The sequence below is a fragment of the Maylandia zebra genome, linkage group LG3 (assembly GCF_041146795.1).
Source record: "Maylandia zebra isolate NMK-2024a linkage group LG3, Mzebra_GT3a, whole genome shotgun sequence".
NCBI classification, from domain to species: domain Eukaryota; kingdom Metazoa; phylum Chordata; class Actinopteri; order Cichliformes; family Cichlidae; genus Maylandia; species Maylandia zebra.
Genome location: NC_135169.1, coordinates 63,591,200 through 63,609,849, shown reverse-complemented (window position 1 = coordinate 63,609,849; position 18,650 = coordinate 63,591,200). Strand labels below are relative to the sequence as shown.

Below are 18,650 nucleotides of genomic sequence, written 5' to 3'. Positions count from 1 at the left end.
ACATTGACCTGATGAAAGATCACAATTCACAGTGGCCCACTGTCAGAATCATTCTGAATATAAACTCATCGAGTTAATCTGAACCTTTCTCAAATGTGCTGTGAATAAATGCTGCTGCAAGCCACTGTGGGAAAGCTGTGTTATTATCATGGAAACATCTGTGACACATTCACAGAGGACGAGGACACAAAGGGACGACACGCAGAGGCTGTGTTAAAGTCAAAAATCCAAATCTTTAGTCCTAAACAGGCAGTGGTTACAAACAGGAAGACGAGCAGTCCATTAAACAGTCTACAGGGTCAAACATACAGAGAATTCAAACAGCTATTAAAAACAAATAACTGGACACTGAAAAACTTCAGTGATGTGTGAGGCACCAAAGGGAAGCAGCTGAGTATATTCAATGAATTATCTTCAAATACAAAGACAGAAACTCCTACAGGCAGCATGCAAACTGAGCAGGATACACAAAGATCAGAGATTACAAAATAAATCAGAAAAGGATTTCAAACTTACTGAGAGCAAGGCCTCTGTTATAAATCTGTCTAATAGAAAAACATGCTGTACAGATACAATACGCTCAGTGTTCATGGTCATTTAAAAACTGGCTCTACCTGAACCACTTCAATATTTTATGAAGTCACTGAGTCGACCATTTCTACAGTTTGTTTCCTTCATTGCAGTTAGAGTGTGGCTGGTAAGGATGAAAACACACACAGAGCGTAAATTGTCTTTGTTAGTAACAAACGTCAGCAAAGAAAAGACAAAACACACAAACACTCTCATGATATTCATGAATCATCAGAAAGCATCCAAACATTCTGCTCGTGGACTTTTACAGTCTTATTTGCACTCGCTCATCTTCATAATCATCCTGATCAATACATGACAGGGGAGGCTTTGAGGTAGGCGGGGCTCTCTGCTGATGTCAGCATGAAAGGCAGGACCAGCGTCTGCCACATGTTGGTGAAACATCACAGTACACTGGCGTGGTTTCCTTTCCAGATGTTGGACGTTTGACACTTCAACATTGAGGCCAACAAGAAGACACAGTTTTGGGTCGGGTTGCTGCAGGGTTTCTAACTGAGCAAAAGCAGAAGCACACAGACCAACAGGGATCAGATGCTGAGTGTTAGAGGAACATCTGTGCTGATCACTGAATGCTGCTGTGGTCTCTTGTTGAAGTTGGCTGGTGGGACAGTCTAATAGTGATATCCTGCCCATCGGAGGAACACTTTTAAAAACACATGCAATACTTTGTTTGTGTTACAGTCACAGTTTATGTTATTTTTGTCCTTTAAAAGTGTTGCTGTACTATAAAGTCCTATAATTTGAGGCTAAAATGGCTCAGAGAGTCTCTCTCTCAGAGGATCTCCTTTGAAAGTGGAGACGGCTTTATCCGCTGATCCACGTCACTTTACCTGGATGTTTTCTTTGAAGCTGGATGAAGACTCCTCTCCCTCACTCCTGCTGCAGCTGTGTGGTCCAGTTGGCCTCTGAGGTCACAGTCAACATCTGTAGCAGAAGAGGGGAAATAAAAGTCCAGGTTACCAAAACTGGGAGCTTTTCCAAAATAGAGCGTAACTGGACTTTTTCAGCCTTACAGGCAGATAGTCGTCTGAAGCTGCAGCTTTTTCTTTTTAGCTTTTTCCAATCTCTGCTCTCGGCTTTCTTTGAGAACATGTCTGCTTTCTTGGCATGGGTCTGTCTGCTGTTGGTGAAGAGACTAAATCCACATACTCGCTACTAAGATCTCCTCAAGTAGTCTCAACCAGATTACAGTTTAAGAGTAAATGTCTCCTGAGAGTTTCACCTTGGGGAGATGCTGTCTTGCTAACATGCAATCATGAGCATTAATCTATGAGGTGAAAAAGTAATTTTAAAAGCTCCAGCCTCAAGTTTTATTTCATCTGTGTTTTGGTCAGAGTCCCATCAGACCTCCAGAATGGTGTCAGAGTGTTTTCTATCCACGTGATGAGCACAGGCCTCAGGTCCAGACCTCCACGGGCACCATAGCCTCTTTGGAGCTAATAGGTGCAAGAAGGTTTTGTTGGGATAGGAACTGAAGAGGAAACTGACGAGGAAGGCAAGGATCTTCTTCAGCTCCTCCAAGCCGGGACCTCTTTCTGTAGGCCAGCATTGGCCAGGTAGCCCTCCAGCATCGCTGGATGGCCGACAGTGGAAAACCTAGAGGAGTAGGAGAGAAACAGCAGCTTGGAGCATGTCTTTATACTGTTTAGTTTTTAGAGCCACAGACTTTCTTTTAATGTCATTGTTCAGGATCTATGACTGATTATGTATTTATTGTATTCCTCCATGACTGTGTGACAGCAAGTGGAAAAAACCAGCTTGACCTTTGTTGATATGCTTGTAATTTTAATATTGATTAAATGGCCCATGAAATAATAGAAAGCTCATATATGAAAATGTATTTTAAGAAGTAAAATGTTAATCTGAGTACAAAGGAGTACACTCACCTTCTGGTAGATGGAGGTGTAGCGAGCGCTGGTGAACATCCAGGCCTCCTCGTAGAACTGATCACTGATTGGATGCAAAACATCGATGGAGGATCTGTGTAAGCGCTGAGGATCGTCCTGATGGACAGAACAGAAGGAGAGTGAGACAAGTGAAGATATACTAAACAACACTGTGACATGAACTGAGCCACACACAGTTTGATTCACAGGTGATTGACACATTATTTGACCACGAGCAATCTTTTCTGGTTTGACGCCGTCTTTGTAACCAGAAACCAGCTCTGTCCTCGGCTTCCTCCACTACACGCTTCCCCCACGCCAGTCTCCTCCGTCACTATAAAGGGGAGAGTCATGAGCTCCATCACCCTCACCTGTGCCGTCCAACGTCCCGCCACCAGCCTCCACTGCAGCAGGCCAGAGACCACACCCCTGCCACAATAAGTAAAAGTATATCCTTGCTGTACCCTTAATGCTAAATGTGCTAAATTAACCGCTGCCTTTGCCCCTTTGGGATTATTCTTATGTCACTGGGATGTTGACCTTTGACCTTCACATTAGAGAGATGGGCAGACATAATGAGTAAAATATTAATGATAATTAAAATAACAATAATAAAAACAAAAGCTCTCAGATCCATCAAACCAAGCAGCAGAAAGAACAATAACTGAAGAGAAAACTTTAACCTTGTAGACTTCATTATGTTCCAGCTGCTCTACAGACGCTGTGACCTCGAACTTAAGCAGGTCGTAAAGTATGTGCAGCTCAATAACTTCATAATCAATTCAATTAAATCTTTATTGGCAGACTTCATGTCCATAAAAACAAGACAAGAAACACACACACAACTCCCACACACACACACACACACACACACACACACACACACACACACACACACACACACACACACACACACACACAACACAAGGTATAAACCATTAAATATATATATGTATATAAATAAGTATATAAAGCATTTGTAAAAATATAAAACCATAATATACATAAAACACAATTACTTAAAATAAATCAACAAATACACAAACACTTTAACCAGTGCTTTCTGAGACTGGATGAGTAACGGGAACCACTCACTGTCGGATCTGTAAGTGCTAAAATTATACTGTTACTCGAACCATCCAGTCGTTCTCTAAAATTGAACATTAACTTTCATAAAAGTGCTTTAAAAGTCCAGACACCCACAGCTACAAACACCTGGCTGGCACTACCACTTCTAGGTATCCTGCAAAGGATTCTCATCGCATCATTATATGCAACATGCAGCTTCTGCATGCTACATTGTTTGTAGGATGACCACAAGGGGGCAGTATATAGCGGTGTGCAATACGCTTTAAACAAAGCCACTTTAACTGGAAGTGAACAAAAGCTGAATTTGCGTGCAATAGTATTTGCCTGCACATAGAGCTTACATCGGTGTCTGTATATGTCATCATCATCATTCATTTGCTCAGTAATAAAGTGACCGAGGTATTTCACCTTTTTATGAACTTCAAGAGTTTTTTGTGCCAGTTTAAACAAAGGGAAATTTAGCTGTTTATCCTGCTTGGTTCTACATATCAGAACAGCACTTTTAGCAGCATTGTACTCAATGTCATATTGCACACCATATTCAGTACAGACATTAAGAAGATCCTGTAACCCAGCACTGCTTGGACTAAAAACAACCAGGTCATCTGCATACATGAGATGATTTATCAGTGCTTTACCTAATATACACCCAGTGTTACAGGCTCTCAGCTGTATGGACAGATCATCAACATATATATTAAATAAAATTGGAGACAAAATCCCACCCTGTCTGACACCATTGCTGACACCAAAGGGGGCAGAAATACTGCTTCCCCATTTAACCTGCATGTTCTGATGAGCGTACCAGTAAGAGAGAATCCTCACCATGTATTGAGGAACTCCCCGTGTCTTCAGTTTATCAAAAAGTTTTCTGTGGTTCACTCGATCAGAAGCCTTAGAGGCATCAATGAAACACATGAGGACAGATGAATTTTTTATACAACCTGACTATTTCCTTGAGTGCATATATGCACATGTCAGTGCCGTGCTTTGGTTTGAAGCCAAACTGATTATCCAGAGAAGAGATGAACACACTAACTCTGTCAAACAAGATTCTTTCTAACACCTTAGATAAAATACTGGCTAGTGCAATCGGCCTGTAATTATCCAAACAGCTCACTTTTGCAGCTTTGTCTTTCATAACTGGTACCAGTAAAATACACAGCATTGAGTCTGGTAATATGCCATGAATCATAAACCCAGTGAAGCAGAGCGCAAAAAGAGGAGCTAGCCTTAAACTAGCATGTTTTAAATGTTCTGCAGTGATGTGATCCAAACCAGAGGATTTATTATCAGACAACCTATGAATGGCTTCATATACTTCACGTGTCCTTACACTTATTGTGTCATTACTCATGTCAAGATTGTCCTCATATGGATCACTTTTTATACAGTTAAACAACGCACTGTAATGCTGTCTCCATGACGCTGCAATGCTATCTGCCCCAGAAACACCTTCAACAGTTGATGGTAGAGATGGTTTACAGTTATTAAGTTATTCCAAAAATCTGCCATATTATTACACAACATTTTCCAAAGAATCTGCTCTCAGCATTTGCTCATTTTTAGTTATAAAGCGAACAGCATACTTATATCTGGCATTCGCACATTTTTTCTGTTCAAATTCTGGGCCTTGTTTAGGTCTTCCAGCCATGGCCCAACATTTATAAGCTATGCGAGCTTCATCATGGTACATGGATACATGTTCTTTCCAGCCAGGTCTGATGTTAGGTTTCTTATGCTTATATTGTTTATCAAGCAGTGTACCACTTTCATGCAGAGCAGTCACTATATCATCATACATGGAGCAGAGTAAAGGTTTATGCACAGCATTCTTACAGTTGACATCCTTGCACAAAATAGCTTCTTTGGGCAAAGAAATGTTGTTCAGATGTATATCGGTGTTACTATGATAAGCTAAGAAATCATCTTCACTACAAGCTGACCAGTCTAATTTTACACTGGTAGCAATATTGTTTCCAGTTGTTGCTGGCATTTGTTCCACATTCACAGTAAAACCAAAAGGTATATGATCTGACACAGTTACCTCATACCTGATAGTCATGTTTGCTAAAGCTGCATGTCCATCAGCTGTACAGATACAGTGGTCCAGCCATGATGTACTATGCCAGGCTTCACTTATGTATGTATAGCTGTCTGCAGGCAGCAACACTTTGGTAGACAAGATAAGATTATTAACTTGACAGAAGTGAGTTAAGTGGTCAGCAAACTGAGAACTGCTGTCTGTGAGATCAGCATTAAAATCACCCAAAACATATATGCTGTAAGTATCGTTGTCTTGAATAAATGCATTAATAAAAGCCAGCCTACTGAGGTATTCTTGCTCATTTTGACAAGATTCATAGGGAGAATAAATATTAAGAATGATAAAACTACTATTGTTCTGTGTATATTGTATACCAATACACCAGTCTACATCCAGTCTAATGGGCTTTATCACAGGGTCTATTTTTTTGTCCCAAAGCACAGCAACCCCTCCAGGTATTCTGCCTCTGACTATAGCTGTGCTGAGATCAGTTGTTGATTCCCCCACTCCCAAAAAACTTGCATTTAGACAGTTAAGTTTTCCCAGGTCCTGTTTGGACAACCATGTCTCCTGCAAGCATAAAATGTCACATTCTGCAAGGAGACTGTCCACAACAATCCGTCGAGCTTTGTCCCCTGCACTCTGTCCCAAACGTAGACCACGACAGTTGTAAGATAATATCCTAATAGACATCTTCATGTTGATACGTTGGTACCAGAAGGCGCAGTTATCTCCCCTGCTGGATCCACTGAGCTTGGCACCAGGGCTTACGAGGTTCATAAAAACGCCGGACCAGAGCCCCTTCAGGCCAGAGTTCAGGATTGTACATTTCACCCACATCATTACATTCAGCAGTAACCTTGAAAGAGCTGAACCTGCTACGTTTACTAGCAATTTTTTGACAGGTCACATCTCTTTTAAGTTTCTCTCTCAAATACAGAGCAAGAGTTTCTGCATCTACATCCATGGCAAATATAGTGGCAAACACGCTCACCAATTTAGACCCTGTGGTATTTAGGCAGCAGAACAACTAAGAATAACAACTACAAATAATGTTTTTAGGTTTCTGTTGTACTGCAAGGTTCTGTACAGGAGAACCAAACCAAGAGCAAATATTACGTCTCATTTACACCTGAGCACGAAGAGCCATCAACATTTAGCAAATTGAATCATCTTTGTTTAGATGCAAGAAGAATCATATAGAAATGAAAAAGTAGAAATAGAAATCCAGAGCAAAGATATCCTCTAATTCAGCGTAGCACATGTGCAGCTGCTGCGATTCACGTAAGCATTCGGCTCGTCGCTGTTGCAGATTTTTCTCTCGCTGTTCTGGCTCACAGCGCTGCAAACACAAAAATAAATATCCCCAAAGCTGTGAAAGGGAGCTAATTAGTAAGAGTATTGTTACTCTCCGCAGGAGTAGTCCAGCAGTAGAAATCAGTCCAATAACAAGGTGTGTAACATCTAGCAGGGTGACAGAAAAACCCAGGGTAACTTCTAAGGACCTCAACGTCTCTCTCACATTGTGTTTTTTAAACATGCTTCCATTTGTCACTTCAGTCTTTACTCTGAAATACAGGAAGAGAAATCATGGCTGAAACAATTTCTCATGAAACCAGGGGTGTGGTCCAACAGTCAGTTTGGTGAGGAAGGTTCCTAACTGAGAGAAGTGACCCAGAAGTATCTGTGTAGCAGCCACAATGAATCAAGATCATGAGCTTTATTAACTGATCAAAGTCTCTTCTTTCATCTTCTGTATCATTCAGTTTGCATTGGTAATGCCCATTATTGTAATGCTTTTTTAAGACGAGCAAAACTTTATTTCACTTTGGGTTAGCTGGGATAAGTGATGGATGGAGGGAATTTTACTTCAGCCACAGAAATCCTAAACAGGAAGGAGGAGCAGAGTTACAGTGGATCACTATCCAGCAGGGAAACAAGGTTTATTTCAATTTCTTGGCTATGAGTGAGATTTACTGAGTGGGCAAATTAGGGAGACGACACCATCAGATCCCGAGCCCTCCATGTGTTAATCAAGAGACGGCTGCTGTGCTACATCCATAAATAATGAATAAATTAGGAGCTAAAGCTGAAAGGACAGTTTATTTGTACCATCTTCACGTGAACACATTCAAGAACATCACAGATGAAGAAACATTAAAAACTTCCACACTACATAAAGCAAGAAAAATAGTTTTTCTTTCAGGTGGTTTCAGAAAAACAGAAACATCAAACATCTCCAAGACTCTCTTTGAAAGAACTAAAAACCTTTGTTCTCATGGTCCAATCATGAGTGAACTCCCCGATGAAGCCTTGTGTGCTAAAACATGTCAGAGTTTTAAAGGTTAAACATGAGTTTCCAAAACGTTTTGCTGGAGAACAATGAACTATTTGACTGAGTTTCAATCATTTACAGACGAGCAAAACCAGGACAGAGAAAAAAGGACAAAACTGACTCAGTAAAACAACAGAAAAGAAGATCCCATGTAGATCTGTATTATGTAGAAGTTCAGCCCAGCAACCAGTTCAGTTCAACACAAGTTTAAATGATTCTATCTGAACTCTGTGGAGCCTGATCTCAAGCTTTTTGAGTCTGACACAGAAACCAGAGGATCTTTCAGTGTCTTCAGATTCACTGTGATCCAGTGATGGGAGTGATTTCAGCCCTGAGTGATCGCGCTGATGTTTGCACAGAGCAGACAATGAGGTGAATGTTTGGGCACATTGGTAACAGTGAAACAGTTTATTAGTAACGTGGGATCGTTTGTGTGCAGAGTATGAACTGAGATTCCTGAAGCTCTTGTCACACTGGTCACAGCTGTAGTTTCCTTCCATGTGTGCACGTTCATGACTGTTACGATTACCTGACTGTGAGAAGCTTCTCTCACAGTGTCTGCACTTGTGTGGTTTCTCTCCTGTGTGGACTCCTTTGTGTGTTTTAAGCTGACTTGCAGTGGTGAAGGATGACCCACACTGATCACAGAGGTGCTTTTTAACCCCACTGTGAATCAGTTCATGTCGTTTTAACTCACTTGGTGTGGTGAAGCTTCTCCCACATTCTTTGCACTATTTCAGTTTGTCTCCAGTGTGTCTACGTTGATGTCTTTTTAGGGTCTTTTGCCGACTGAAAGTTTTTCCACAGAGGTCACAATGAAAGTCTTTCCCACCACCACAGTGATGACAGGGTTGAGAACTGGATCCATCTGTGTCGCTCTGCTTCTAAACAAAGACACAAAGACAGTGTAAGTCAGTCCTTCAACATTTGTATCCTGAACGTCGCCTGAAATAAAGAGCATCTCTGCAGACGTCCAACTACATTTGACTGTTTCAGTTAACACACTCAGTTTACTGGGCTGCAATAACTACAATACTACCACCATAATACTACAGTAATACTAAAATCATAACTGAAAGGAAAATCTGAATAATCACTCAGAGCTGCTTTTCCATGCAGTAGAATTGCTAACATGCTAACACAGTTTAATGAGCAGAGTTGTTCCAAACAGTCAGGCTAAAATGACAAGATAACAATATAAATACATACCTCACAGTAGCTGCACTTGTAGAGTCTCTTTCTGGTGTGGATCTGTTGGTGTCCTCTCAGGTGACGTGGAGATTTAAAAGTCTTCTCACACAGGTCACATTGATAAGGTCTCTCCTCAGTGTGGGTAAACATGTGTCGTTGCAAGTGTGTGTGAGTTGTAAACTGTTTGCCACACTGTTTACAGCAGTACACATCATGTCTGGTGTGAATGCGTAGGTGTGTATTTCGGCTCCCTCTCTGGCTGAAAGTTTTTCCACAGATGTCACAGCTGTATGGCTTAATTCCAGAGTGGGTAACTAGATGCCTCTGTAAGTGGCTACTTTGAGTAAAAGCTCTGCCACACTGATCACAGCTGTATGCTTTAACTCCACTGTGGATGAGTTGGTGTTGTTTTAGGGAACGCTTCAAGGAAAAAGACTTCCCACAAAAGTCACAGCTGAACGGTCTCTCTCCAGTGTGGATGACCAGATGCTGTTTTAGTGAAGCCCTCACAGTAAAACCCTTCCCACACTCGTCACAGGTGTGTTTTTTCTCTCCCTTTCTTCTGTGAGGTTTGTCGGCCTCCTGAGAGCGCTGACTTCTGGCTCCATGTTGGTCCTGCAGTGACAGAGATACAAACAGAGGCAGTGAGTGAAATGCAGTCGTGGAACAAACTCAACCTTCAAACTCCATTAACACTAGTTTTAAACCTGAAGGTGGAGCGTGGCACCAAACACCTTAAAGGTCTCTTATCCCCACCTGCTGGTAGTTCTAACACATTACATCCAACCTGGTGTTAAGCCAAGAAAGGTTATTATGCATTTTATCAATATTAGTATAGTATGAACATCTTCACACTAATCTGGACGCCTTATTCTGGACTAACTGAAGTCTGTTAAGATCTGTCTTATTAGCTGCTGACCAAATGATTGAACAATACTCCAGATGAGACATTACTAGTGCATTAATGACATCTTTCATAATGAAGAAGTGATACACAAAGAGCATTTCATAGCCATAGCTATGCCTTGTCGGCAGAGTTATGTGACATTAGTGATGTTTGTACTTTCAGCGTTAACTTGGTTTTAAAGCCTTTAAAATATACGCCGTTCAATAGTCGACCTTAATCTGACAGAGAATGTGATGATTTTGTGGATAATTAAAGTCAGTCATATATCCACAAACACAACAAGCTGAAAGTCAGTGATGCTGCTCGGTTTGCAGCCCTGAACATCACGGCACAAGCAGGATTCACTGCACTGTTAATGTTAGCTGTGTTATATTGCTGCCTCTGTTCGGTGGTGTCGAGCCAAACGCACTTTAACGTGTGTTTGAACGAGCTGACGGTTCACTCGTTAAGCTGAAAGAAAGATGCTTTAATCACAGCAGTCACACATGTGTCCACTGCACCATCTGGAACTCTTCTTGTTTACACTCGTAATAACACAAACACTAAATCCTGCTTCTCTGGTGCTGTTGTGTAGCAGTGTGTACACCTGAGACTGTCACCTGTCTGTCTGTCCTGCACTCTCTCTCTGTTTCTTTCTCTCTGATTGTGGAATAAAAGTATGAACATGTGTTTATAAGTTACACTTGTGTTTGAATCCTGCAGCTTATCACACATTTGATTTCCATGTGTGACGACTGCAAGTGTCCAGAGTGAGGACAGACTGAGGGACCCACTGCTGCACATCATCTGTGAGGCTTTGCAGCCCTGATGATCCACCAGGACAAACTCAGCAGTGTGTGAGGAAGAGGAGGAGGAAGAGCCAGCAGCAGCTGACAGATTGAGAGAATAGACAGACTGTTCCCTGTTTGTGAAGGACTGCTAGGAAAGTTTAACATAACTGTCTGTGCTGAATCAGTCTTATTAGGTAATGTTCAAATAATGTGATCATCCCAGTGTTTTCAGTGTGGGAGAAAGTACTCAGGGCCTTCAAGTTACACACTATGAAAGGCAGCAACAAGTTTAATGTTCAGAAACCTAAAGTCTGTATCAGCAGCAGAATGGAGCTAAAAATAAATGTTGGTTTCAGTTCTATGAAGCTTTGAGTATTTTGGATCAGTAGCTGCTGTGTTTGTTGCATCATATTGCTGTAACTGTTTATATGCTTTATATATTCTGAGCTAAGTTGATCTATAGTGTTACATCATATTCTATAAGGATGTTATGTGTTTGTAGACTTTCTGCCCAGTTTGACCCATTTAGCAGAAGTCAGCCTGTTTAAGGCTCTGATATCTATTCTGTGTGACTTAAAGCAGTTATGACATGGTCTGATTTTCTCACCCAATAAAGGAATATTTCATATATCAGTCTACTCTTCATTCTATCAGACACAGTTATCACAGCTCCTACATTTGCTTTTTACACATACCGTATTTTCACGACCATAAGGCGCACTGTGCTAAAAGGCGCAGTCTCAGTTATGTGTGCCCTTACTGTATTTAACACACACATAAGGTGCACTGGACCATAGGGCGCATACAAGTACCGTATGCGTATTTAAAAATAAAGCGGGAGCAAACCTGAATTCGGTACCTTACTCACATTTCTATTGCCGGTAATCGTCATCATCAACAACACACAAGCATACAAGTGTGCATATTTAAAAATAAAGCAGGAGCAAAACTGAGTTTGGTACTCACATTTTTATTACCAGTAATCGTCATCATCAACAACACACAAGCATACAAGTGTGCGTATTTAAAAATAAAGCAGGAGCAAAACAAAGTTTGGTACTCACATTTTTATCATCAATCAAACCCATCGAAGTCCTCATCCTCTGTGTCTGAATTGAACAGCTGCGCTAAATCTCCATCAAACATGCCAGGTTCACTTTCTTCACTGTCAGAGTCACTTTCCGTGCCGTGCGGCTCCTCGGAAACGATGCCGGCTTTTGCGAAAGCTCGAACAACAGTGCCAGCAGACATGTTAGCCCAAGCATCTACAATCCATTGGCAAATTGTGGCGTAACTCGCCCGGCACTGCCTCCCACTCTTAGTGAAACTGTGGTCTCCACCGGTCATCCATCGCTCCCAGGCCGCTCGCAGCCTTACTTTGAACGGGCAGTTCACACCGATGTCCAGCGGTTGGAGTTCCTTTGTCAGGCCTCCCGGAATGACAGCAAGCTCACAGTTCAATTGCTTCACAAGTTTTTTCACATCGGCTGTGAGATGGGCACGCATAGAGTCACAGATCAACAGCGATGGTGATGCGTGGAAAAAAACCACCTGGTCTCCTTACATACACCTCCCTCAGCCACTCTTTCATCATTTCCTCATCCATCCAGCCCTTTTCATTTGCCTTAATGATGATTTCTGCTGGAAACTTCTCTTTAGGCAAAGACTTTCGCTTAAAAATCACCATAGGCGGCAGTTTCTGTCCATTAGCATGGCAGCCAAGCACAACAGTAAAAGAAGACTTTTCATACCCCGTTGTGCGGATCGCTACCGTGCTGGTCCCCTTCTTCTCCACAGTGTGACTCACCAGGATGTCAAAAGTGAGCGGGACCTCGTCCATGTTTGTGATGTGGCTGGGCTGGATGTGTTTGTCGCCGATGTGTTTGCTGCAGTAGGAGCGGAAGATGGCCAGCTTTTCCTTATAATCCACTGGAAGTTGCTGCGCTACCGTAGTCCTGGTCCGGATGGAAAAATGGCACCGTTTCATAAAACGAAAGCACCAAGACGGACCTCCTTGGAAATGTTCAATGTTCATCTCTTCAGCTAGTGAAACTGCTTTTAGCTGAATGGTGACCGTTGAAACTGCTTCTCCCGCTCGCTCTTTGCTCGATGATCCACCGCTCGAGTCTTTCCTCCAACTCGAGCCACCTCGCCTTATGTCCGCGGAAACTCAGCTGCGTTTTCTTGACCTGCCGGAGCTTGTTTTCCAGCTTCCTCCATTTGCGAACCATCGATTCGTTAATCTTAAATTCTCTCGCCGCTGCTCGATTTCCATATTCCTCCGCGTAGCTGATGGCCTTCAGTTTAAACTGTGCTTCGTAAGCGTGTCTCTTTGCCATTTTCAGGGTTGTTAAAACAACGATGTCCTGCATAATGCACATACCTGTTCTTTTATACAGGTATGTGCGATTGTCCCGGTATATACGATCAACGCCCACACTTCACCCTTTAATGTTCTTATGGTGTTCTCTACTACGTCCTCCTTACAACACATAGGGCGCACCGCGCTATAGGGCGCGCCGCACTTTTTGAAGAAAATCTAAGACTTTTAATTGCGCCTTATGGTCGTGAAAATACGGTATATGTAAGCATTGAGCCAAATTTAGTACCAACATACTGAAGGAACAATATTTGTCTCTTATATATGATACATCTATATAAACACTGTCACAGATACTTGTCTGTGAGTGAAGTGATTAATATGATAACTATAATATTGGCCATATTATACCACAGTGAGATGACTTTAGTCTCATGAACAACATCAGCTAATTGTTATTTACAGCTAATCTTAAACGACTGTTCAGCACAGAAATGAAGCCCAACAATCATGTTTCACAGTCCTGTGGTCTCAGCCTCAGATACTCATCAAATCACACAGAGCTCATGTAGAAACAAATGAACTAAATATGTTCTCCTTCATTTCTGTCAAACAAAGCTGTATGAAACATTTCCAGCTGTTAGTATCATGGTTGCTAGGCAACCTGGGCAGCGCGACGGAGGCTAGACGTCCCATTTCACGAGCCTACGAGCCTCGCACTTCGGCCTTAGCGGTCTTTGAGTACGCGGCCCTTGAGGACTTTAAAGCTGCAGAACCTGAATCGGGATACAGCCATGATGATCTCCAGCCTCGTGCTCGCCAACATTCTCACCTGAGTTAAGAAGACGATCACTGAAATGGTCTCAGCAGGTCCTTTGATGACAGCAATGAAATGCAGCGGTAAGGCTTTTTGGGGATTAAGTTCGTTTTCATGGCAAAGAAGGACGATGCAGTTCATCTGATCACTCCTCATAACATTCTGGAGTGCAGGCAAAATGCTATTATAAAAACTTAAGCAGCAACTTCTCCAGGTTCCAATATTTATGCAATTCTCAAAGCTTTTGGCCACGACTGTATAACCTCTTCTGAAGTTTAGTGGATATTATACATGGTTATGCTCAGGATGTGTCGGCCAGTTTCCACTGGAAACGCCTTTTGGTTAAACTGTCAGCGAGGAATTTGCATTTGCACTGTTACATTTTTATATAACTTTAATGCACATAAACAACAGCTGCTTGTTTCAGTGAAAATACATTGATGGCTTTTTAATAAAGTTGTGGAGCTGTAAAGTATTTTGTCTGGTGTCAATTCTATCGTCAGCTACATCGTTATGGCAAATGTTCAGATGTATATGGTGATAAATATCTTTGGTCATATGGTCCTGCTCTGTCTGTCACCTTCTGTGTTGAGCTCATTGTTTCCTCTGTAGTGGCTGAGCTGAGTCCAAGTAGCTGAAAATGTTCCTCTGCTGCTCCGTCAGACTCTCCTCCTCCTGCTGATCAGCTGGGACACAAAACAGATCTTTGTTAGGCTCCACACTGCACTGAAGAGTCAAAGTGTCTCATATGTTCATCTGACAAGTAAAAGAACACATTTTTGTTTCCCGAGGTGGGCAACTTGTTGGAAACAAACACAAAAGGTTTGAGCACTGATACCTGCCATTGCTGCCATTGAAAGATGCAACGCCAGCAATGTGGATTGGTTTGAGTCTTGACAATCCACATTGCTGGCATCTTTCAATATGTTTGAATGCACCAGTGTAAGTGCAGCCACTCAGACTCAATGTGTTCATAGAAACAGGTGCACATGTGTCACGAGTTCATCCAGCAGTAGCTATGGCACTTGGCCACAGGTGGCAGCAGTGGACTGACCTCCATTTGAGACTGCTCCAGCTGCTCTGTGACAGTCAGTAGATCTGCTACAAATTGCAGATCATATGCAAGTTTTGGAAATGACATTATAAATATTCCTAACTTAGCCACGGCAGCCATGTTGATGCATTACCTATATTGGCTGAAAATGTTCATTTGCAGAGAAAAGACACAGGCAGACTGTGCTTACAGGACAACAACAACAACAATCTTTATTTATAGAGCACATTTAAAAACCAACGGCATGCCAAAGTGCTTAACATAGAACAAATTAACACAAGTATAATCAGAGTCATAAAAATAAAAGTGTAGAATTATGTTCACAGGAAAAAGCCACCAATAGAAAAAATATAACTATAGCACATAGCTATAGCACAATATAACTGTGCCATCAACACACAATGGGGATAAGACATACACAGCGCAAATAAAAAGCAAGATAGGAAAATTAGTAAAATAAATCACTGCAGACAAGGCCAGCATTTAACCGGTAGAAAACGCAAGATTAAACAAATACGTTTTAAGCCGTGATTTAAAAGATTGAATAGAGTCAGACGCCCGAATGCAAATGGGAAGGTTGTTCCACAACTCTGGTGCGGCCAGGGCAAACGCTCGATCACCTCTAGACTTCAGCCGAGATCTAGGCCGCACCAACAGTAACTGTGAGGATGATCTTAAAGCCCTAGCAGGAACATATAAGCTTAAGAGTACCTTAAGATAGCTCGGTGCTGTGTTATTAGTGATTTTAAAAGTAAACAGCAGAATTTTAAATTGGATACGATATTTCACAGGCAACCAGTGCAAATCAGCTAGGACGGGAGTAATGTGGGCAAACTTCTTAGTTTTGGTTAGAATGCCTGCAGCAGCATTTTGGACTGTCTGTAAACTATGGAGGAGGGAGAGTGGAGTCCAAAATAGAGTGAATTGCAGTAATCCAGCCTCGAAGTTACAAAGGCATGGATGAGTTTTTCCAGGTCTTTATGCGGGATGTACTGCCTGGCCTTAGAAATAAGGCGGAGTTGGTATAAACTCGATCTAACAACAGCAGACACTTGTCTATCAAGTTTAAATGAGCTGTCAAGTAACACGCCCAAATTCCTAACAGTGTCGGAAAAGGAGCTAGTGAGAAAACCAAAAGCATCACGAAGTTTGGCACGAAGGACGTCACTGCCAAAGACCACAATTTCAGTTTTCTTATCATTAAGGATAAGAGTATTTGCCAGGAGCCATTGCCTGACCTCACACATGCACTCTCGAAAACTATTCAAGGACAAAGCTAGGTCATCATTTAACTCAAAGTAGATCTGAATGTCATCAGCATAATAATGAAAAGCGATGTGATATTTCTCAAAGATAGCGCTTAATGGAAGCATGTACAATGAGAACAGAGTAGGGCCTAACACAGATCCCTGAGGGACACCACAACAGACAGGTACAGCGAAGGAAGAGGAAGTGGCCAAGTGAACCGAGGAGAGCCGATTGGACAAGTATGATTTAAACCAATCCAAGGCAACACCCTTGATGCCTACAGTGTGCTCAAGTCTCGCCAATAGGATTTTATGATCAACCATATCGAAAGCCGACGATAAATCCAATAGCACTAGGACCGAGGAGCGCCCATTATCAGCCATTAGTAGAAGGTCATTGAGAACTCGGAGCAGCGCTGACTCAGTGCTATGATGTGGTTTGAAGGCCGATTGGAATTTATCATTAATGCTATTCTCATCCAGGTAGGCCTGGAGTTGAAGCAACACTATCTTCTCAAGAATTTTGGCCAAGAACGGAAGCTTGGAAATCGGCCTATAGTTCGCATAATCATTATAATCGAGGTTCCTTTTTTTAAGAAGAGGCTGAATTATAGCATGTTTAAAGGCTGATGGTACGCAACCAGAGAGCAAAGAAGACTTCAAAAGGGACAATATACTAGGTCCAATTGCACTAAAACAGTCCTTAACTATACGAGATGGAAGAACATCATATACGAGATTAGTATTGTTCAGTTGTTCAACCAGACGCTTAAGAGTAGGGAGTGAAACGGGTTCAAACTGATAGAAGAGGAACAGTCAGGGGTAAACGCAGGGCCTGTCATTAAAGGAAGAGCAGATTTAAGAGATGAGACTTTATCTAAAAAATAATTTAAAAATTGTTCGCAAAGAACCGTGGAGCACGGCAGCGGCATAGTGGGGCAGGGGTTGACCACAGAGTTAAAAATTTTAAATAAAATTCGAGGATTGTTACCATTGGTAGAGATAATTTTTGAAAGAAAAGCTGCTTTAGCCATTTTGGCAGCAGTTTGAAACTTCAAGCGACTAGTACGTAGGATGTCGTAAGATGCCTGGAGTTTATCTTTCCTCCACCTTCTCTCATCCCGCCGACACGCACGTCGTAGAGCGCGAACAGAGTCACTTAACCAACATTGTGAGTAAGTTCTGGGGCGCTTCATTTTAATAGGTGCCACAGTGTCGAGGATGGAGGAACATGTAGTTAACAGGGTATTGGCAAAATTCTCAACCATATGAGGGGTAAGACAATCTGACGTAATAGATGCAGAATACACAAAAGAAGCAGAGAATTTCACCACAGTATCAGCATTAACAGTGCGCACATCACATAATATCGTTACATGTTATTATGTGATGTTACTGAAATCATCATGAATAACAGGAGTGGTGATTCCTGTAACTTTGTGTATATAATTTGGCATTTTTTACTGATGTAGGCCAAAAATAAATACATAAACTGAGCACCTGATGGCTTTGAACTTTTGTTGTCCATCTTCCATTGGTTTAAATTTTGCGCTCCAGTACAAACACAAATCCCCCAACCCGAGGATCAGCACAATTAACCTAACAGACCTACACCTTAGTTCACAGATTCACTTTGTCTAAGGTTGATTTCTGGGATTTCACACAACCCAGGATTCAGATCGTGAATCCATGATGGGCTTGGATTTACATCATTATAAATGAAATGTGCTCTACTTGGAAGCAGCCGGCCCCGCCCCTTTTGACGGCTTGTGTGAGACTTTAAATCATCAAACTGTAAATTATAAATTAAATTGTTATTGATCCTTTACCCCGAGTCCTAAAGTGTAGATTTATTTTCTTACTCTTCTTATATTTATTGTTTGTTTACTTGCACCGCTGTAACTGCAGCCTCGTCGTCTCGTCTCTCTATATGCTGGACTGTCTGTAGCGGAGATGACAATAAAGTTTACTTTGACTTCAGCAGCGCGCAGGCGCACCGAGGGCTCTGATCACTGGAAACACGAGGAGTCTTTGTCTAGCTTGTCTCGGCAGTTGGCGGCGTCCGAGCAATGGGCAGGCCGAGTTAATGAGACCCTGTCGGCCATTCAAGAGACTTTGGCTCGGCTAGTTCCTCCTACTGCTCCCGCTGTTCCTGCTCCCCCGCCCGTACCGTCTGCCTCACTGAGTGTGGGCTCTGTTCGTGACCCCGCTCCCCCGGCTCTGGTGCCTTTTACGGGAGAGTTGGGCCGTTGCGGGGGCTTTTTGATTCAGTTTTCTCTGCTTTTTCAGCGTTATCCCCAAGCGTTTTCCACTGATGCTGTTAAGATTTCTCATGTTATCGGTGCCCTTCGTGATCGTGCTTTGGACTGGGCCGAGTCTTATCTCGCTCTGCATCC

The 18,650-nt window shown here is 42.2% G+C and overlaps 1 protein-coding gene and 1 long non-coding RNA gene across 6 annotated transcripts; both read right to left on the bottom strand.

Moving 5' to 3' along the window:
- Positions 1-208: 208 nt before the first annotated feature.
- On the bottom strand, positions 209-17,592 carry LOC143416629 (phospholipase D1-like). 5 transcript variants are annotated; one of them, XM_076882067.1, is made up of 4 exons: positions 2,478-2,726; positions 1,939-2,187; positions 1,422-1,515; positions 209-1,083 (listed from the first exon to the last, which is right to left on the bottom strand). In XM_076882067.1, exons 1-3 carry the CDS (start codon positions 2,697-2,699, stop codon positions 1,462-1,464), a joined length of 525 nt encoding a protein of 174 aa, XP_076738182.1. In that variant the 5' UTR covers positions 2,700-2,726; the 3' UTR covers positions 209-1,083; positions 1,422-1,461. The 5 variants fall into 5 exon arrangements, 2 of the variants coding, with proteins under 2 accessions (XP_076738182.1, XP_076738183.1); XM_076882068.1 differs by having other exon boundaries at positions 1,025-1,079; XR_013097006.1 differs by having other exon boundaries at positions 1,037-1,515; positions 1,605-2,187.
- Positions 7,698-9,328, bottom strand: LOC143416628 (uncharacterized). Its single transcript, XR_013097005.1, has 2 exons — positions 9,158-9,328; positions 7,698-8,832 (listed from the first exon to the last, which is right to left on the bottom strand). It is a non-coding gene; the product is annotated as an uncharacterized LOC143416628 (long non-coding RNA).
- Positions 17,593-18,650: the final 1,058 nt, after the last annotated feature.